Here is a 22,125-nt window from a genome sequence, read left to right as displayed (position 1 = left end):
ACGGCCATTGAAATTTGTTGATTTTGAGCTCATTCGATCACTAGGCAAATGATATCGAAAAATAATAAAATTTATTTTCTAGGTACTTCAAATACTCTAGATCAAGTTTAACGGAGCCGATCGATGATTCGAAAATCGCAACATCGAAAACAAGCTGAAAGCACGAAAGGTTTAGTGCTTCCGATAGCATAGTAGCCTCACTCTTATATCCCCTACCCTTCTCCCTCCCTAATAGCACTCACTCAAGTCATTCATTTACTTCTCTTTACACACCCTCCTCCTGGCACCCCATTTATTTCTCCACCCATTAAGGATCTCACCTCCTCCTCCTCCTCACTTTGACCCCTCTCTCTCTCTCATAATTCAAATCTCTCAATCTCACACCTCCTCTCTTGTTCTACATCACCATCAACAAAAGCAGCATGCAGAAACCTTGGTAAAAAAAAAAAGAAGAGATTTTTAATTGAGTCCCCCTCATCTTCTCCAACTTCTCCCACCTTTATGCCTTGTTCAACACCAAACCATGAATCGGCTCTCTCATGAAGCCATCAAAAGATCCAACTTTTCCTCTCCCCCTACTCATCCCCCACCTGCTACTGCTACTGCTACTGCTACTCCTCCTCCTCCTCTCTACGACAACACCAATTTCCAGAACAAGATCAGCCCCAGCATCCTCCTAATCATCGTGATCCTTGCCGTCATCTTCTTCATCTCCGGTCTCCTCCACCTGCTCGTCAGATACCTGCTGCGGCCCCCATCCCGCGACCCAGACGAGCTCGACGACGCCACCGCCCTCCAGGGCCAGCTCCAGCAGCTCTTCCACCTCCACGACGCCGGCGTCGACCAATCCTTCATCGACGCCCTCCCCGTCTTCCTCTACCGCGCCATCATCGGCCTCAAGGACCCCTTCGACTGCGCCGTCTGCTTGTGCGAGTTCGACGCCGACGACAAGCTCCGGCTCCTCCCCAAATGCAGCCACGCCTTCCACGTCGACTGCATCGATACCTGGCTGCTCTCCCACTCCACCTGCCCGCTCTGCCGGAGCAGCCTCCTGCCCGATTACTCCCCCGCCAGCAGCTGCAGCCCCGTGCTGCTCCTGCTCGAATCGGGCGGCGGCGAGAGCTTCAGGGAGATCGGCTCCGAAAGAATGGAGATTGCCGTCGCCGGAGACGACGAGTTCGGCCCCCTGAGCCACGAGATTCCCCCCAAAACAGCGGAGAAAGAGGACGCGGGTATTGCATGCTCGGCGGTTCCTGATGAGAAAATTGTCTCCGTTAAGCTCGGCAAGTTCCGGAGTGTGGAGATTTGCGGAGGAGAGGGCGAAGGGAGCAGCGACGGTAACAGTAACAGTAACAGTAACAGTAACAATGGTGGTAACAACACGAATTTGGATCAAAGGAGGTGTTTTTCCATGGGGTCTTATGAGTACGTAATGGACGAGGCCTCCTCTCTCAAGGTGCCAATCAAGCCTCCGAAGAAGAAACCGACCGCCTCCGCCGCAGCGAAAAGGCCCGGCCACCGCCTCGCCATGTCGGAGTGCGACTGCAATTCGCGGCGGGAAGGTTTCAAGGGATTCGACGCCGCCGAGACCGCGCGGCCCGGCACCGCAATTCAGAAGAGGGAGAGCTTTTCGGTGTCGAAAACGTGGCTGCGGCCGAAGAAGGACTGCGCCGAATTCTCGCGGCAGCGGGCGGCGTCGTTCCGCCTGCCGTTCCACCGCAACGAGGAGCCGAGGAGGAAGACTGGTGGGGGTGAGCTGGAGTTGGATTTGGAGGCTGGCAGCTGCAGCTGCAGCAGCAGCAGCAGCAAGAGGCTGTGCTCAAGAGCAGATGAGGCTCCTTCATTTGCCAGGAGGACTCTGAACTGGATTGTGGGGAGGCAAAACAGAGTGGGGAATCATCTTTGAAAACTGGATCAACCAAATTTGCATCCTAGGATTACTACTACTTTTTTTGTTTAAGATTCTTATATATATATATATATAGTTATGGAAAGGGAAAAGGGAATTGTGTGATTGGACAACAAATTGAAGGTAAAGGATTTATTTCATTTTCATGATGTACTTCTTTTTTTCTTTTCTTTTTTTCCCCCTCTCTCCTTTTCCCTTTCTTTCAGATGATGGAATGGTCTTTTATTTCTCATAATTTTTGTATATTCTTCTTCTTCTTCTTTTTTGGGTAATTTGTTTCTAAAAAAATAAGTATCTTTTTAATATTTTAGAATTTCTTATTTTTGGGAGATTCAATTTCCAAAGCACTTTATGTGAAAGTGAATTCTCCCATCTTCAATCTGTTGTAAACAACTCATTCTATCTTAAACTAGATCATAATAAAATGGAACTTAATCGAAATATTTTGATATATGTAGCGTAATGTCATTTATTGAAACAAACTGAATTTTTTTTATCGTATTTTTTTTGTTATATAATTTCAATTAGAGTCTGAAATTTTAGATGTCAGAGTAAACTTCTGGTGTGAGGAGGAGATTCCCACCCAAGAAGAGATTCAAAAGTTCAAATTAGCTTCTCCACCTATTTGCCTCTTCTAGCTATGCTTCTTTCAACATCATAAATTTATTAGGGTTAGGCAGAGAAATTAATAATGCTAAAAATATATAATGAGGGCTTTGGTTACATACAGGCTGTTGGAGTTAATGCACACTCTCTTTGGGCATAGGTGCCACAGGGGCATTTTGGGAAATTTATGTGGAACCCTACTTTAATGGGGAGGCACTCATTATTTGGAAATTTTTGTTGGTTAAGGGTCACATGAGGAGTTAAGGCTTTTTGGTGGGAGTGGGTATTGTGTGACACCTTTTTCTTTAAGTATTGTGTGGAACACTTGAAATCCTTCAACAAGCCCTAACTTTCTCCTGTCTCATGTTGTTGTCCTAATTTGTTACCTTTCTCTCCAACCACTCTTTTGAAACCAATTTTATTTTGTTTTTAGAAATCTAGAGCTTGTTGACCTCCCACATTTCTAACTCCTAAGTTTCATTTTTTTATTACTATCATCATGACACCAGTAATTTAGAAATAAAATTTTAGTGAAAAGCTTCTCAATAAAACCTCATTGAAGAGTTTCTGATCCACTATTACTTTCGCTTCCATCTAATTATTCTCGAGTGTTTTCTAGTACCAAATAAAAAAAAGACCTCCTTAACCGTGCGTCTTTAGAGAGTTTCCAATTGAAGTTTTTTTTTTTGTAATTTAGCTTCTGTGTCATTCTAAAAAGCAGATATTATATAAGAATTCTCCTTCTAGTGTAATAGTTTTCAATTTACTGTCTGTACCGTAAAGATTTGAGTGCTGCACGGAATAGAGGATTGATTAGATCGTGGAAGAGACCCTTGTTTTAATTAGAAGAAGCTTTATCATAAGTGTAAATAGTAAAATAGCTCAGAAAAATAAAATAATTAAGCTTCTGAGTAGACGAAAACAAGCAGTAGATTCAAGTTGAAGTTTCTGCTTCTAGCTTCAGTTAGAACCTATTGAGGATCTTTTAATGTGAGATACTTGAAGTGTTTAGCTTTGCTTAATCCAAGCACTTCTTTAAAATGCTATAATATTAGTAGTATATTTTGCTTTTATGGGATCACGGAACCTCATCCTCTTTTTTATTTGTTAGGCCACCATTGATAGAGAAGTCACATGCAATCCATGCATCATGGGCCCAATGCATTAATTATATTATATACATGAATTCATATATAGAGGGTGTGATGGTGTTTAATTTTTTACACCATAATTAAACACAAAGCCCCCAAATTTGTGAAGGGATCCAAAAAATATTCCTTTTTTTTTTTCTAGAGAAAGGTAGTACGCTACCTTTTTCATTCAATAAGAAATTAAATTTAGCTACAAGAGTGAGGCTGCCAGGTCTCGAAAGAGAAAAAGACAGAAAATAATAGAAGATAAAAACAACGAGTAAAAACTAGCAAATAGTTTTTTTTTAAAAAAGGAGGAGGAATTTAGGTCAGTCGCTCGCACGTTCATAGAGATGTTTTACTTGACGTTAGCCTCACACATCTTCACAACACATCTGATCCTTCCGACTGCACGCAAAGGGTCCAGGCTTTTTTGATTGAAGATCGTGTTATTTCTGTCAAGCCAAACTGTCCACCAACTAACTGCTAGAATAGTCAATTGCTTATTCGCATCCTGAGGGTGCCTTTCTTTCCAAACCTAGTCCCAAAATGCTTTGACATCCCATTCATATGATGGTTCGGTCGCATCCTGTAAACACTGCATGAACAGAAATCGGCAATACATGCATACATCTCACAAGCAAGTGGTCTATAATCTCCAAAAACTATTCTATTTTACTATAATTACATATTAAGTCATTTTGTTGACAATGACACTGAACATGGTTAATTTAATTTTGCCATGGTAATAATTGAAAAAAAAGGATATTTAAAGAAGGATAAGACATGTAGTTATAATGATACATATTAGCTCGGTTATTTTGAAAATTCCTTTTAATTTTGAAGTAATATTTTTGGTGTTGGACAAATAGAATGTATGACAAAATGTGAATATTAGCTTTTGTGATGTAACAGAATTTAAATTTACAAAATAAAAACAAAAAATGTACCAAACACGATATCACTTTTTGGCTAGAAGCTTATTTAGGACGGTTTTACTGAAATTACTGTTAGTGCTTTTCGAATAATTTTGTTTAAAGTGTTAATATATGTTTTTGGACTCATTTTCTACAAATTTGATTTTTTAGATAATATGGTACGGGAGTCAATTTTAAATCCATCATGGATTCAGTTATCACCTTCAACATTTCACAAGTTAAAAGTCCCGCATTATATATAATGGGTTAAATTCCAATCTCTTATCTCCAATCTCATATGCAATAACAAGTTAAATTACGATCTTTTATCTCCTATTTCATCTATTAATTTCATATTCCTCTTCTTTATATATATTTATTATGTACGTGAATAGAAGTGTTATTATATATTTCTGAACTTGTTTTCTATGAGAACTGCTCCAATGGAAAAAAAACAAACATACATATTACATGACAAAAACTCTCTAGCCACATTCCACATACATTAGATGATTATATATATCCTGCAAACTAATGTGCCCATAATGGTACTCTTTTTGTGACACATAACATATACAAATGTGTGTGTATATATATATATAGAGAGAGAGTCCGGCTACTATATTAATATAAGTACGATTATTTTCGTGCTCATAAGTCATTTTTAATAATAGAGTTTCCGAATCGACAATCCACACCGTTAAACATTATCTAGAGTATTTAAAACTTCTAGAAATCAAATTTTATAGTTTTTCGACATCATTTACCTTCCAATCAAAAGGTCACAAAATTGTCAATTTTTAACGGTCAGTATGAAATACTTGCTAGTTTAACGGTGTAAAAGAATTTGAACAGATTGATTTTTTGATAGAAAATTCTATTCATTATCTAAATAAAGATTAATAACTTCGATGTTAAATTGAAGGACCCGATCATCTCTTTTAATTAGGGCGTCGTTCAATTTTAACCGTTCATTTTATGCCCCCTTGATAGGCTTTATTATGATTTCGAAAAATTACAAAATTTATTTTTTAGAACTTTCAAATATTCTAAATTATATTTAACGAAGTGGATGGTCGATACAAAAACTCCATCATCGAAAATTACTTAATTATGAGTACGAAAGACTATATTTATTTTCTCTATATGTGCACTATTATAAATGTTATATGTACACATGTGAACGTGTAAATGAGTTGTAAAATATGACATATTATTGTTGTCGTATACATGTGGCCTCCATGATAGATACAGCTCATTTACGAATAATAATAACAATATTATTATTACTATTATTATGGGCCAACTAATATGATGATACAAAACTCATTAAAAGCTACGAGTCGACACCATTTGGAACTTTACATATCAACATTTGAAAATTAAATAAAGCTCTTAACAAAATAAACACAAGTTTTATAATACTCATATTATATATATCTTTATTGAGTGTTCTTAGATATCATTTCTATTTATCTAAACTACAAACTATTTTGCATTGCCTACTTAATATTTCAAAATTTTGATTTTACTATATATCCAACTTCCTAATTTGTTTGACTTGAGCCGGCCAACAATATATTGATTTTTTATGAATTTTATAATTTTATATTTTTTTATAGTTTTGTAATTATTTATCTAATAATTAAGTAGTCTCAAGTACGCTTTATATATACCGTTGAAAATTATTAACATTATGGCCATTTGAACGACACGTAAATAACATCGAGAAATCATGATATTTATTTTTCAAAAAGTTCATAAACTGTAAATTATCTTCAGTAGTATCGAAATCATCAATTTAGGTATTCCATCGTCAGAAACAATGTAAGGACTTGATATAAAAGTACTTTGTACCTCAACTCTATGTTACATCAACATTAGGAATAAATGATACAACTAAAATAATTAAGAAAACGAGAAGAGAGTGAAGGATATATAGGTAGTGTCATATTTCAATTATAAATTCTAAGAATTTTGTGATGTCATATTTGTTGTATTCTTCTTTCATTGCAATTTTAATGCTCGAAAAGTTTAAGTTTTTTTTTCCTTGTTTTTTTTAAGGTATAGGATCTATTTAATTAGTTTAGCTGGAGCTTCTCTACATAAGTGAATTTTGAAAAGAGTTTCTTCAAATACAACATTTCATCATAATCGAAGAAAACTTATTTTAGCTCTAGATATTAATTACAACATATTTTACTGCTGTTTTTTTTAAATAGAAAAGTTATTTTTTATAAGCAACACAAAGCGAAATATATACAGAAATACATCAATTTCATGTGTTTAATCCATCACATTAAATAAGACTATGACTTTATGCTTAGGTAGTTAACAATCATGTAGTTGGGCCCATCATGTGATGTGTTACACATAGATAATAACAGTTATTACATCTTAATAATTTGATAGATCTTAGATAATAAGACAACAAATAAAATGATTATGTTTGTGTTCTTGTTATTCCTAAGCCTACAGTGGAAGCATTTATTGAGGGGTTGGGACTCGTCCTTTCTATGCAATAATAAGATAAGCTACACTTTTAATCCCCAAATTATGAGGCGCGTGATACTTTGGTTTAAACTTTAGTTAATTAAATATTAATATTAACATATTACTGATGAGAAAGTAATATGATATTTTAATTATTATCGTGTCATCAATCATAACGCTACTATATAATTATTTTTATAATAGTAACACATCAATATAGTCAGTTAGATTTACGGGACTTAATTGCTACCATTTAAAAAGTTTGAGCCAAAAACAACAATAATTTAAAGTTTGAGAACCAAAACGCGCGGCCTTATACCAATAATATAATACAACTCGAAGAACCATCTCTTTCAATTGTTCCAATGAGCTATAGTTTAGTATCTTCTAGTTGAAGTGGGTCTATCAAATTGTGGTAAAATTGATTAGATTTTATACATATTGGTCCTCCTAATCATCTAGATATTTCATTATGGAATCTTAACTCTCTTCTGTATCATTTAAGTGTCCAAATTTTAAGATTTCCAAATCATTCTATAGTTTAAATAAGGCTTATTTCTTTTTTCTTTTTGCTTTTCTAAAGAGAGTTTGATGTAGAGAAATAAATCTCTATTGCTAGGTTGGATGATTAAATCATATCTTAACCAAACTAGTATAATTTGAGCAGCGTGTTGTTACCTGTGAAACTTATTCTACCTTAGAACAAAGATTTTTATTTTTTTTTCGGAAGGGTATTACACGCGTAAGTGGCAGAGATGATCCAATGCCCTTAGCTTTCTAAATGCTACCTTAGGTGCATACTGTAAATAGAATATTTTTACATCGCACTTTTTTTTTTTTTTTTTACCAGAGACTATGTATTTTGTTTTGTCTGTAATCTAAAGAATAATTGGCAAAGACCAATGACTAGACTATGTCAAAGATAAGCCCATACTGGGTTGGCCCAATAGGCTGGGTTTTATTTAGGACCAGATAAATTCCAGCCCTTTTTTTTTTCTTTTTTTCTTTTTTTTTAAGACCCCTCTTTGGAGCTGGGGAAATTAAAGTCTTCCCTTTAGGGATGCAAACGGGGCGGATCCAGATGCAGGAGGGGTTCCCACCGTCCACTTTATTTCTTGTCAAATCGAAATAGATTTGGAATAGATTAATTTTAATTCTATTTTTGGCCCCCACTTACCACTCTATGCAGTGCGAATCGAAGCTGGAGAGATTTTTTTGTAGATTTTTAGCAGATCGAGACGGATCAAAAAAAGAAATGAATCTCCTACTTTCTGTTCCATTTAATTAGCGATTCGGAGCGAATCAGGACGGGAGTTCCAACAACGTGCATCCATTTGCATCCCTACTCCCTATGGTATTTAGTTAGGTAGATATGGAAAGAGAATTTTTTTTTTTTTTTTTTTACTAAGAAAAGTGATATTAACATTGCCAAATTTACAAGAAATTGGTCAAATGCATAAATCTGATAAAATTTAGTTAATACACAGCAAGAAAATCTAATAAATTTATCTGTCAATATTAAAATCCGCTCTCTTAAACCGGTTTTTGCCACAAATTAGCAGTGCAACCATTTTCCATTGAAGTTGAGCATTTTAAACCAATAGCCTACTGTATTAATCTAACATACCATTTGCTAGTCTTTTTTTTTTTTTCTTTTTTCTTTTTTTTCTGAGTGGAGTATTGATGCTACAATTTCGAAAAGAAAAAAAAAAAGAAGAGATGAAGCACAAGACATATATAAGACTTGTTGAGCTTTTCTTTTTTCTCTTTTTTCTTTGAATGGTAAAATGGGGATGAGAGATGCGACTACGAAATATAAGAATATTTAGTTACTAAAACACTGAAGTGTGAAGATCGAGTAGCTGTATATAATAAGATTGAGAAAAAACAATCCGTTAAGTCATAATTCTGTATTGATGTCTTTATATCTCTCATCCGAAAAGATTTCAGTTTGATTATTTTTTTTGAGAATAAAATAGTACGCTATCTGCTTCATTCATTGATAAAAATAAATTTAGCTACAGATGTGAGGCAACTACGCCTGTAAAAATTATAAGAGAAAAGGCAAAAGCAGGAAAAAAAAATATCAGTAGGTGACAGCAAAACATTCCCCGAACTGTGCTCAGGTTAAGATTTCAGTTTGATTACTGAATTCGAATTTCTCGCAGTTAATGCACTAAACTACAACTTTTGTTTCAATCAATTCTCTCCAGCAAACTTAATTAACTAAATCAAACTAATTAATCAATGCAATTTATATTTATTTATATATGCATGGTATTTTGAATTGTCTGTTTTAGTTAGTATATATTGTATATTAATAGAGGATAAATGATATGATGATGACCTACTGATATTTTGCTTCATGAAGCTTCTGTTTGACTTTCCCTTTTTTTTAAAAAAAAGGAAAAAACTAAAAACTTGAATCCATAATTCCTCTTTACTTGATAATATGTCATAATCAATAATTGGTATTCCACAGATATTTAATTAATGAGAACACAAGTAGATAGTATTTTTGACTTTTGAGTACTAGAGGTTTTAGATTGATTTACCAAGAAATTGTAGTATCACTAGAGCATGCTTACACACCACAAAAAGAAAAGGAGATTTTTATATATGCTTATTTGCAACAACTAATGAAATTATTTTCCAACCTAAGCAAAAGAGTTAGTGACTAAAAGAAAAAAAAAATGAATAAAATAAGATACCACCAAATTCAAAACTAGCTAACAATTTGAGTGTCACTGTATTTCTTATTGATATGAGAATATTAGTGTTCTTAGGTTTGTAAAATTCCAATTTACAAGCCACTTTATTGATATAAGCTAAATATATACTAGTATTTTGGTAGGTTGGAATAGTAGTAACTTGTCCTTAAAAATATGTTTATTCTCAAATTATAGTTGTTCTCGCCATATCACATATGTTATTAAAAAAAGATTAAGATAAAATGGAGGAAAAAGTTAGTTATTATGTCCTATTCAAGGCGAAGAGATCAAAGCTAAATATATACATATAAACAAGCACTTTAGACACAAAAATATCATCTCATATTGTGATCAAGAGATTATCACTTTAGAGAGCCATGTCTAAGGAGCCTCCATCTCCCATGGATTCGTCGAGGCAATTCGGTGTTGCGGAAATTCTTAGAGAAGCCCTTTATCTCCCAACAAGGAACAAGAAGCTCATGCTTCCAACCATGCTTTTGGCTTTCCTCACAAGCACCTTTTCCTTTATAGGTAACTCCTATATTCCTATATATCCTTTGCTTTTGAGCTTTTTCATTAAGCTACACCTCCTTAGTGAGAAGGACCCCAACACTCCGCAATTCTATGATCTACTCCTCGGAATAAAGTACGAGGCAGCAGCTTTATTGCGTTTCGATACAATTTTCATGGTCTTCTCATACATCCTATCTCTGCTTTCAATCATGATCATCGTGTATTCCTCCTCAACAACTTATTCAAAGAAGCAATTGACGGCAACGGATTTGTTGTTGAGAATCAAAGGATCATGGAAGGGTCCATTAGTGACAAAATTCTACTTCACACTACTATATGTTGGCTATAGTGTTCTATCAATCTCCTTGATAGCTATTCCTTTGCTTAAGGCCGACGGGTCGATCCTACGGATCGCGATTTTCGCACTTCTTGGGGTCACAGCTCGCCTTTTCTACGTATACTTAGCCATGGTGTGGATGGTTGGTTTGGTGATCTCGATTGTCGAAGAAGGTTGCTACGGACTCGAGGCATTAGACAAGGCAAAAGATGTTACAAAGGGTAAAAGGATGCAAGGCTATCTCATTGCTATTGTATTTCTCTTAGGGGATGGTGTTCTCAATGTGGGATACATATTTGAGACAACAAATGGAGGGGGATCTCATGTAGTAAACAAGAGAGGCAATGGATTGGTTATGTTTTGTGTGTACATGTTGTTGAAGATGTTCTCTTGCATGGTATATAGTGTGTATTATTGTGAGTGCAAAATGAGCCAAGAGAAGGAGAATGATGTAGCAAGGAGCTTCACATACACAAGGGTTATTGATGATCATACTCCCAGTGTTGATGAACAACTTGCCTAACTAAGGTTAGGGAAACATTTTAATTCTCTCTCTTTTTGGGGTGTTTGTAATAGTGAACAACAATTGTATGCATCAATGATATGCCTTTGTTTTTATTCATTATGTTTTTGTTTTTTTTGTTTTTTTTTTTTTTTGAGAGAGAGAAAGGTAGCATGCTACCCGCTTCGTTTATTTCATTTAGAAATAAATTTGGCTAAAAATGTGAATCAACTAGAATTCGAACTTGGGTCTCAGGTACTAACCACCAATCTAACCACCAAGCCCTTTTGCCACTTGCGTTAGGAACGATCTGTTTTTACTCAATATGAAGTATACACTAGAAATTGTTAATTAAGATAAGGGAAAAAAAAAAAAAGCTCAGAAATGGTCAGTTCCCTTGACTATATATGAGAATTTTTTAATTTGTCCAAAATTGTATTAAATCTCTGTGATGGCAATCATATAGAATGATTAGGAGCGGCAATCCAGCTCATCGTTCGCGAGCCAGGTCGTGTTCGGCTCGAAATAAGCTCGAGATTGAATCGCTCGTTTAGTAAACGAGCTGAGCATGAACTGAAATTTTTAGCTCATTTAATAAACGAGCCGAACATGAACTGGGGTCAGCTCGCTTGTGTTCGGCTCGATAATAGCTCGAATACATATATTTTATATTTATATATATAAATTAATAATTATATATGTATATAAAATAAATTTTTATTACTTGATTTTTAGTCCAACCTAAATATAAAGTCCAACTCAATTATAAAATGATTCATTTCATGTAAAATTTTGATCATTAGATCAAAATATAATGGATAAGATCTTATAAATTTATTTCCTATATATATTTTTTCTAATCCTTTTAAATTCTTATTCATAAGCCAGCTTGTATTCGGCTCGATACTTTAACGAGCCAGCTCGTATTCGGCTCGTTTATGAAACGAGCCGAACAGGAGCCGACCCCGCCCGCTCGTGTTCAGCTCGTTGACACCCCTAAGAATGATGCTCAGTAATTAACCTCACTGAGAAAAAGATGCATTATAATAAGTTAATCTCATAAATCCTTTCATTAATTAGCATCCTTTTGTTATCAAATCAGATTTGAAATATTGGGATTGGATGCAATTAGATTTGGAAAAAAATAAAATAAAATTATCTTCGATCACACTAACTCTTTCTCACTCTCTCGCAATACCAATCTCTTGGATTATCCTTTCCAATTAAATTCTGTACAGCAAATGAGTCGATACGAATTTATTGCAATGTATTGAGAATCTTAGAATTTAGGGATTCTTTTTTTTTCTTTTTCTTTTTCTTTTTTTTATTTGTTATCTATCTTTAATTCCCCAAATACAATGTTGAGAAGAATAAGACACAAATCATTTCATAAATGTATTAGAAGGTAATGTCCCTACTAAGGTGACAATAATAATAAAAAAAAGGAAAAACTTCAAATACCACCCTTGTGGTTTCGCACTTTTTCACTTTAGTACTCTGTGGTTTAAAGTGTATCAATTTAGTACACTGTGGTTTCGCACTTTCTTACTTTAGTACTCTGTGATTTAAAGTGCATCAATTTAGTATCATGTGGTTTTATTTTTTTCTTTTCGTCGGCTCCTCTGTTAATATTTCGTTAAATTATGTACAAAAAATTTCAAATACCATACCTAGTTTTATTGAATATTTACTTTAATACCCTTTAGTTTTAGCTTTGTCACTGATTTTTTTTCCTCCGTTATTATTTCATTAAATTATATACAAAAAAAACTTCAGATGCCCTACCTAGGTTTATTGAATATTCACTTTCGTACCCTTTAATTTTAAGTTTGTCACTGATTTAACGAAAAAAAAAGGTAAAATCAATTATAAAAAGGGAAAAATGAAACAACAGGTTATAACTTGATACACTTTAAATCACAAGGTACTGGAGTGAGAAAGTGCGAAACCACGGGGGCTAACTTGATACACTTTAAACCACAGGGTACTAAAGTGAGAAAGTGTGAAACCACAAGGGGGTATTTGAAGTTTACCCTTAAATTTATAATAGAATCACCATCAGGTTTCACAAAAATCTAATTTTTTAATTGCTTAAAATTATCGTCTAGTTTTGGATATGTTTTTAAAAAATTGTAGTTGGGGGGGTTTCTCTACACTTTACGTTTAATAGTTGGGACTTGGGAGTGTTTTGGTTAATAAAGTAACTTGTAGGGGGTTCTCAGTTTTTTTACCTTCTCTCGTTGCTCCTTTTTACTACTCCGTTCTCATCTCTCGACTCTCCTCTACTCCTCGCGGTTTCCCCAAAATCCCCAATCTCTATTAGGGTTTCGATCCTTCGATCTCACCCCATCCATGGGATGCGTTGGATTCGGTGGTCGATCCATTGAGGGAGTTCGCCAAGGATAGCGGTCGCCTCGTGAAGAGGTGCCACAAACCCGATCGCAAAGGTAAGCTACTTCGATTCCGAATCCCCGTTCGACTCGAGCCTTTAATTAGGGTTTTAGTGCTTCGTTTCGTGTTCATTTTGATATTTTTGATCGGTTTTTCACTGTAGAGTTCGCCAAGGTCGCTGTTCGCACCGCTGTCGAATTCGTGGTGATGGGATTCGTAGGGTTCTTCGTGAAGCTCATCTTTATCCCCATCAACAACATTATCGTTGGATCTGGTTAGGTAATGCGATTTATACACTGGTGAAACGCTAAGAATTGGACCAATTTTGCTTATTTTGTGCTGATTTTGTTATAAAAAATTGGTTTTGGTGCATAATTTAGGACTACTAGATTGTTTCCGACGTTTTTTTTTATGAATTTTTCCATGTCATGCAATTTGGCAATTTGTTCGGATTTTGTAGTAGTATTTTGTTGAAAAAATGTGTAAAGACCACCTCAAACTGTAGGCTATATTAAATAGATTCCTAATCGTTAAGTCTAACTTTTCCTTTTGTTTTGATTGAGTTATTTTCCATTATATGAACTGGGAGTTTCATCAAATTTGACGGTAATTTTGTTGAATTTAACGGCTTTTGCCACCTTTTAGTGGATGAAAATTTTAGAGTTTTTTAAATAGTGCCATTTATTTTAATCAATGTCTCCAATTCCCAATTTCACATGATGCAAATAACTGGAACGAAAACAAACAAAACTTGAAGAGGTATCAATTATTAAAAGAGTTAACATTTAGCCATCATTTTAAAATGATCCATAGTTGCGCGGTGTCCATACATTTTTACCTTTTATGTTAATGGATACATTTTTACCTTTTATGTTAATGGATGGCATTAGGATTCCTTTTCTTTTTCGAATTGATTCTGGATTTTGCATTTTTGGTTGATTTTGTAGCTTAGGGAATTAATCTGGGTGTGGCTAAAACAAAAATTAGCTTTTTAGGAGTGTACTGTTACAGAGTTCCTCATCTTTTTCTAAGGATATGTTAGCATAAGCCTTAATTTATTTTGTTTGGTTTAGGAAAATGAATGCTTTAATTTGCTTCTGCAACATAGCTCAATAGGAGATGAAGGATACCTCTAAGTTTGCATGTGTAGTTTGGAAGTTTACTAATACTTGGCTGGTACATGCTATATGTGTTTATGTTACATCGCTGCCATTTCATTAGCTATTAGTTCCAAGAATTTTTTTTTATCTCTGTTTCTGTTTATTTCTTCTGTACGAAGTTGGCCTTTCCGTAAACTTTCCTAAGTATGAAATATGGAGGGAAAATGAAATTCCATCAGTTCTGACATGCTTCTTAACCTTTGCGTTGTTAAATTAAACCATCGGAGGTTTTATCAATCTGAAATTGCAAAGTGCAAAATACCAAGTGAGAATTAACTCAGGAGATTGGTCATACATAGTGCAATAGTTGTGTTCTCGCAACGAGGGAGCTCTAACCCCCCTCCCAATGCTCCCATGGAGGGGAACTGAAACGAGCGCTCCCTACTCCCTCTTCCCCAGCTTACACTTCTTCTCTCACTACCTATTTTTCTTCCATCTCCCTTCTCTCTACTCATCTTTGTTCTCTTTCCTCCATCATCTCCTCTCTATCCTCTATCATCTTGCCTTTTTCTTCGTACTACTGTACATATGTTTTGGAGAACTATGTTACAGGGTTTTCGGGGCCTGTACGAGGTTTCTCATGTCGCATAGACTCTCGAGAAAGCTTAGTCGGTGGCCATTGATTGACTTCCCATCAGTTTGGAAATGTTTGACAGAGCTTTTGATGTCTCTGATGACTGACTGATCTATGTGACAATAAGTGACTTTCTCCGATGACGTCTGCCGGTGTGAAGCTTGGAGGTGGGGCAACAACACTTGGCATTCATGCATACTTTATTCAACATATTTGTTTTAGTCCAAACATGTGTGCATGAAACTTTCTATTCCCTTGTTCTGGTGGCGACTCATGTGCATTCTCTTCTGTCAAGCAGATAGCTCTGTTTCGTGTGTTCTCGAAACCAGTTGTACCAGTTTATTCAAAGTTTTGTTTGTTTCTGTTTTAACATGAATCACGTATAGCTGGTCAATGGTCATGTGTTCGGCTAGCTTGGTAACTTTGTTTGAGTGCTCTTCAAGTGTTTTAGGTTTGGCTTTCAGCTTGTTATTTCTTTCTTTTTCTTTCTCGTGGTTGCTTTCCACTCTTTCTCTGGGTTTGGTGCCCATCTTCTCCAAAGCTTGCTGTTTAGACTGTTGTGTTCCGGCTCTTGGCTCCTTTTTCTTTATTTCCTCTTTCAGTTATGTTGGGTTAATGGAGCCATGCAACGTTACCACTCCACTTTTGAGTGATTCTTTTGCCACATGTATGCTGTCAATATTTAATAACATTTGTTTACGGGCTTTCCTCTCAAAAAAAAAAAGTTTCCTCCAAAATACGAAGTTCGAACAGTCCGTATGTATTACTATAACACTATTATTATCTATATATTATACTATATAGTAGCACGTATTATATACATTAACTTTAGTGTATATACTGTAGTATAAGGCATACTTTGTTGTAGTGTACTATAATTTACATTCTTTGCACTGTATACTATAGTATAGATGTAAACTATATTTACTTATATAGCATACTACATAGAATATAGTAATATGGAATTTATAGTAGATATAATATTGCATTGTATGCTATGTAGTACATTATAGTTATACGAATTTTATAGTTGATATACTAATGTAGTACTGTTAGTATTTACAACAATATGCTATAGTATACTATGTATTATATTATGCTATAGTATTGTACTATAGAATATATAATAATATATATACTACTGCATTATAGTTATACATACCTCATTAGTGCTGAATGTGAACTATACATATATTCAATATAGTTCTGTATATATTATATATTCTATAGTATAAATAATATAGTGCTATAGTATTATAGCACTATTGTACTGTAGAACTATTATAGTATAGTATTATATTGCNTGGAATTTATAGTAGATATAATATTGCATTGTATGCTATGTAGTACATTATAGTTATACGAATTTTATAGTTGATATACTAATGTAGTACTGTTAGTAAAATTTCAAATTATATATTCTATAGTATAAATAATATAGTGCTATAGTATTATAGCACTATTGTACTGTAGAACTATTATAGTATAGTATTATATTGCGATAATACATTATATTATAGTATACATACAATAGTTCTATACTATAGTAATACTATAATTTGAAATTTTTTAGTTTAAATGGACTTTTTTTCTTTTGCTTGGAGTGAATTATTATTTTACTCCATTATGTGCCATAGTTTTAACTATACTTCAAAAAATAGTTGCTCTATTGAGCCTCCCAAACACTTCGTAGGATAATTTTCCTATGGTATAGCATAGTTGACTATGCTACGTTTTATAGAGTATCCAAATAGGGCCTTATACTGTAGGACTATTATACTACAGTGCTATATTACTATTGTACATTATACTATTGTATATGTACAAATAGTTCTATTAATATGTATGCACTAAATATAGTTCTTTGTATACTATATATTCCATAGTATGCTAATAAAGTAATAGAGTACTATGTTATGTATACTATGCTTCTATATGTAGTATATATTCTATAGTATATGTACTAAGTATATATTATATATGCTATTACAATATATACTATCAGTTCTATGATATACTTAATAGTACATTATAGAACTATTATATTATAGTACTTTATATTACTGTACATTATAGCTGTTTCATACTACAGCACTTTATCACTGTAGTTCTTTTATACTGAAGTGATACACACTGTACTATAGAAATGACTTATATAGTGCTATATAGCACTACAGTATTACAGCACTATTATACTATAGCACATTAGCATTTTAGCACTGTAGTACTATTGTAATATATTGATATACTGTAGTACTATAGAATGTACATACTCTATTATGTGTATTATATAGTATATTTTGTACAGAACATATTATGAACTAGGCTGGAATACTATCAATAGCACCAAGTTATTGGTGCTATTAATTTTTTAGCCCTTAGATTGAAAAATGTGCCGTTAGGATGATGTGGGCCCCCTAGGGTTGAGTGGGTAGTTGGTTGAATAGTATAATCTAACGGGTAAAAATAATCAAAGGTTTAAATCTAACGGTGGAAAATTCGATAGCACCAAATTCTTGGTGCTATCGATAGTATCCCAGCCGGACTCACATACTATATATAAAATAGTATTATTCTATTGCTATATATACTATAATATAGAACATACTATATATACAATAGTTCATTATAGCACTATCGTACTATAGTACAGTACTATAGTAATATAGTATATTATAGGACTTATATTATTGTATAATTTTATCACTATAGTACATTATACTATAGCGAAATGTACTAGGAGCCTCTTTTCCTTCTGTCAGCTCCCTGAAAACAAACGTTCAACTTGCATGTGTTAAGCGTATTGCTATATGTATAATAGTTCTATCATATACTATATAGTATAGTATACTATACAAAGAAAAATTACAGTTATATTGTATATACTCATATAGTATATATTCTTATTACTATGTATACTATAATAAAGAACTATAGTGTATATATACTATAATTCTACACTATACAATAATAGTTAGTACACTATAGCACTATTGTACTACAGTTTATCACTATGTATACTACTATAGTACTATTATAGTCTAGTACTGTATATATAATAGCATACCACTATATATAATAGCATCTATAGTGTGTAGTATTTATAACAGTATACTGTTGTATCTTACATGGTATGATATAGTATGCTGTACTATATAATATGCCATATAGTTTTATATATAGTATAGTATAGTATGTATATACTATAGTATATGTAGTAGACTAGTAGTTAATACACACACACACTATGTTTTATAATGTATTATAAAGTATATAGCATGTAGATTATACTGTTTATATAATATACAGTGTGTGTCGGCAATCTTGCCTGCTTGGGAAAGGGCTCTGCATGCTGTTTTCCTACAGCGCATGTTATGTATAGTACTATAGTAATATATAATGAGTTTTTTAATAGTATATATACCGTGTACGCGTTGTGTATATCATACACACTAGTATATATTCAATAGCATACATACCATAGCATATATTCATTTAATATTTTATTGGACTGAGTTGCGATGCAGTGAGCTTGAAACTTATTCTCCCTGTCAGGAACCCAGCCAAGGTAGCTAATGCAACTGAAAGGCTAGCATAAGATGTTGAAATTTTGATTGATGTGAAACATCCTTGAATATTTAGCTCGATCAGAATTGATCAAGATTTGGCTGATCACATGCTCTTCGCTTTTTGTCGGCTGCTAGGCCTCGTGAATACTTCTGTCAGCTATAATATTCAATTATCCAAAATTTTGCCTAGACAAGATATGCCCTATTTGCAAAACCGCATTTGCTGACCTCTTCAACACATTCTGCATATGTGGTTTCAGTTATTTGAGTAATATCTTTAGCCTCCTCAGTTTTGAAAAGGTCGTCTTCTGCAACGAACACGCGCTGACAGTATCTAATGGCTAATGTTATTCATGCCATTGTGACTTGATTTCGTTCCTTCGCTACTCTTATTTGGTGCTTGTGCGTGCAAATTTGGTTTTCACTACTCTTTCTAATGCACATTTCCATCGTTTACCTTTGCTTGGACAAAGCTAATCAATTCCTTCTTATTAAACATTTCCAGTCTTCTGAGCCATCTTATGCCATTTCTCTCCTTGCAGAAACAAAAGATGGATTTCCACATGATGGTGCTCCAGGACTCGGATAAAACAGATTTTATCTATTATCTTAGTTCTCTCTCTCTCTCTCTCTCTCTCTCTCTCTCTCTCTCTCTCCCCTATTGCTTTACTGCATTTTTGAAAAAGGAAAGAGTGTTTTGAGATCAATGAGTTTACACTAGATTTTGGCAATTGTAAATATTATTTTTGTGAATTTTTTATTCTTGCTCCAATCCAGCAAGGATTATTCACATATGATGCTCAATATGTTGACTAACTCATTATTCATAGAATTTCTATCAATTTCATTGTTGTGATGTTCCTCACTAATTATAAGGTGGTACCAAGAAACTAGGATGTTTATGATCTCGCAATTTCCATGTAATAACTTTGTGGGAATATGCTTGATGAGAAAGGCTTGAGAAACTCACTAGGAGTTCAAGAGGAAACCCTTTTTTATCTTTTTTGGTAATTTTGGTTAGGATCAAAATTTATATAACAATCATTAAAATTACATAATCATTAAAATGTTCTTACTACAGCATTGCAATTAATCAAAACCAATTTTTATATAACAATTGGGTGATACTTAGTGCAACTCTACAAAAATTGTTATGCACCGGGCGATTCTGTCGCTCATCTGTAGCAAGTTAAATTCAAATTGTCCGTCTCAGATGGTTTACATGCTGTTCGCGATTGATGAGGGATCTTCATCTATATGGAATAATTTATATGCAATTTATTGCTAATGAGCGGCAGATCGTCCAGTGCACAAAATTTTTAGTGCCTACAAAACCACAATTAAAACAAGACAAAAAAAAAAAAAAGGGTCCCCTCCAATAATGCAGGATACACCATTACTTCTCCTGACAACTAACATATAATAACTCACGTGCTCATGCAAATTCAGATTATAAAAATATGGAAAAAAAAATTATTTTAATGTTTGACTTTTTTTGGGGGTTGCAAAAAATCTACTTCGAATTTTGCCTAAATAATTAGGAGACTTAATCATGGTCGATTAGAAAAATCATTATTGAGCCGCCGAAAACATAAAAATCGTAGAAAAATAAATACTTGACTTTTGTGTGATTTTTTTTTTTTTCTTTGAATGTTTCCTAAACTGTAAGCAGATTTAGTCGTGTCAGGTTAGAATTTAGAAAAGTTTTATTCGGTTGTTGTTGATAAGTCTAAGGAATATAACTGCATATTCCAAAGCCCACTAATATTTTTATTTTTTCTTTTAGGTGAACTTATCTTAACTATGGATCATTTTAAATTAACTATCCAAATTTTTAAAATTTTAATTTTACTATACAACCTTTTAATTTAAGCTAATTGCTTTCTTAATAAATTTATAGTTGTAAGAATTGTGTTATATATATTAACTAAATCTGTAAAAATAAACAGCGCATTGAAATTTTGAAATCAAAGTGTTGTTGATCGACTCAAATTCATTTTGAGAAAAAGGGTAGGCAATCAAAATGTTCCATAGTTGGGATAAGTTTTCTTCATTTTTTATCCTTCTTTTATAAAATTGTATGGAGATCCCACGAATATAAGTAGGTCATTATTGAAATGGGCTCTTTTGATATGGCTCAACTTTTTTTTTTTGTTTTTGATTTTCTTAATTATTAGTGATTCATCACTAGCTAATGATGCTATTAATTCTAATAAAAATTTTGTTTTATTTGACAAAAATATCTTAACTTAAAATTAAAAATAAAAAAATTCCGAGAGAATTTCATCAAGAAAATCTAAATCCGAGGTTTTTTTTTTCTTTCCCCCATCATGGTCCAAATCCAAATTTCAACTCGAAACTTACCGCCTCTAGTTAAATATCTTATCTACTTATGCTAAGGTGTTTTGGTATTTCAAATAATGAACAGTTCTCCTTATCTTTTATATTTGTGATCTTTCAATTTGTCGCCTCTAGAAAATTACAACCACACTTTCTTATCAACTTTTCCTCTCCCAAGTGTAGGATGGTCTCCTACGCTTCTTTTCCACGAGTTTTAATTTTATCTTCCATTTCAAACTCACACTCTCTCTCTCTCTCTCTCTCTCTCTCTCTCTCTCTCTCTCTCTCTCTCTCTCTCGGTCAAATATGGAATTTATAAGAGAGAGAATTAAACTATACGTAGAGAGTTTAACTCCCACACGTTTATACAATCATTCCAATAATGTAGACAAAAATGTAATTATAAATGTAAAAGAGTTTAGTTTAATCACTCTCAAAGTGTCAATCATCCAATGAGTAAGAGAACATGATCGAAACGCTTAATAAAAGATTTAGGAGAACCTAACATTATAATTACTTTGACAAAGAGTAAGAAGGAAAAGAAGCATTTTCCTTTACAAAGAAAAAGAAAACGTGAAGAGATCACTCTAATAATGGGATATTATGGGATATTTGCAAGCAAAGAAGAAGAACTTGAATGGTAAAATTTTGCATTTTGATGCCTTAATTTTGTGAAATCCCGATTGTTCACTACACTTTTGTCTCTCTGCATCGCTATGATGCTCCAATAAAATATCATGAACTCTAGTAATAATAATTAAACTTAAATATTTTGAACCGGCAGTCTGGACCTAACAAGTTAATATAAGGTTTACTATATATATACTATAGTAATAATAATTGAACTTAAGTATTCTGGTCCAATATTTTGGACCTACGAGTTAACACATAGGGTTCGAAAAAAGATAAAAGTAGTACAAACATTAGATTCAAAATAAGATAGAGATAAAGTAATTCGTTGTAGTAGTACTTC

The 22,125-nt window shown here is 33.6% G+C and overlaps 3 protein-coding genes across 3 annotated transcripts; all 3 read left to right on the top strand.

Annotated features, from left to right (window-relative positions):
• LOC109724706 (RING-H2 finger protein ATL13-like) lies at positions 233-2,168 on the top strand. Its single transcript, XM_020253618.1, has one exon. It carries the CDS (start codon positions 524-526, stop codon positions 1,904-1,906), a length of 1,383 nt encoding a protein of 460 aa, XP_020109207.1. The 5' UTR covers positions 233-523; the 3' UTR covers positions 1,907-2,168.
• LOC109726033 lies at positions 10,042-11,238 on the top strand. The gene has a single exon (XM_020255467.1). It carries the CDS (start codon positions 10,144-10,146, stop codon positions 11,137-11,139), a length of 996 nt encoding a protein of 331 aa, XP_020111056.1. The 5' UTR covers positions 10,042-10,143; the 3' UTR covers positions 11,140-11,238.
• LOC109706861 (protein transport protein Sec61 subunit gamma-like) lies at positions 11,444-19,657 on the top strand. The gene is made up of 4 exons (XM_020227872.1): positions 11,444-11,464; positions 13,442-13,565; positions 13,673-13,788; positions 19,355-19,657. The coding sequence occupies exons 1-3, from the start codon at positions 11,444-11,446 to the stop codon at positions 13,786-13,788; spliced, it is 261 nt and encodes an 86-aa protein (XP_020083461.1). The 3' UTR covers positions 19,355-19,657.

Source organism: Ananas comosus, linkage group 2 (genome assembly GCF_001540865.1).
Source record: "Ananas comosus cultivar F153 linkage group 2, ASM154086v1, whole genome shotgun sequence".
NCBI classification, from domain to species: Eukaryota; Viridiplantae; Streptophyta; class Magnoliopsida; order Poales; family Bromeliaceae; genus Ananas; species Ananas comosus.
This window is presented reverse-complemented; position numbering and strand designations above follow the sequence as displayed.

Bases quoted from the DNA above. Each gene is read 5' to 3' on its own strand.
- LOC109724706 (XM_020253618.1), top strand. From the start codon at position 524: ATGAATCGGCTCTCTCATGAAGCCATCAAAAGATCCAACTTTTCCTCT.
- LOC109726033 (XM_020255467.1), top strand. From the start codon at position 10,144: ATGTCTAAGGAGCCTCCATCTCCCATGGATTCGTCGAGGCAATTCGGT.
- LOC109706861 (XM_020227872.1), top strand. From the start codon at position 11,444: ATGAAGTATACACTAGAAATT. The intron at 11,465-13,441 runs GTTAATTAAGAT...AATCTCTATTAG, and splicing joins TGAAGTATACACTAGAAATT to GGTTTCGATCCTTCGATCTC. The intron at 13,566-13,672 runs GTAAGCTACTTC...TTTTCACTGTAG, and splicing joins CCACAAACCCGATCGCAAAG to AGTTCGCCAAGGTCGCTGTT.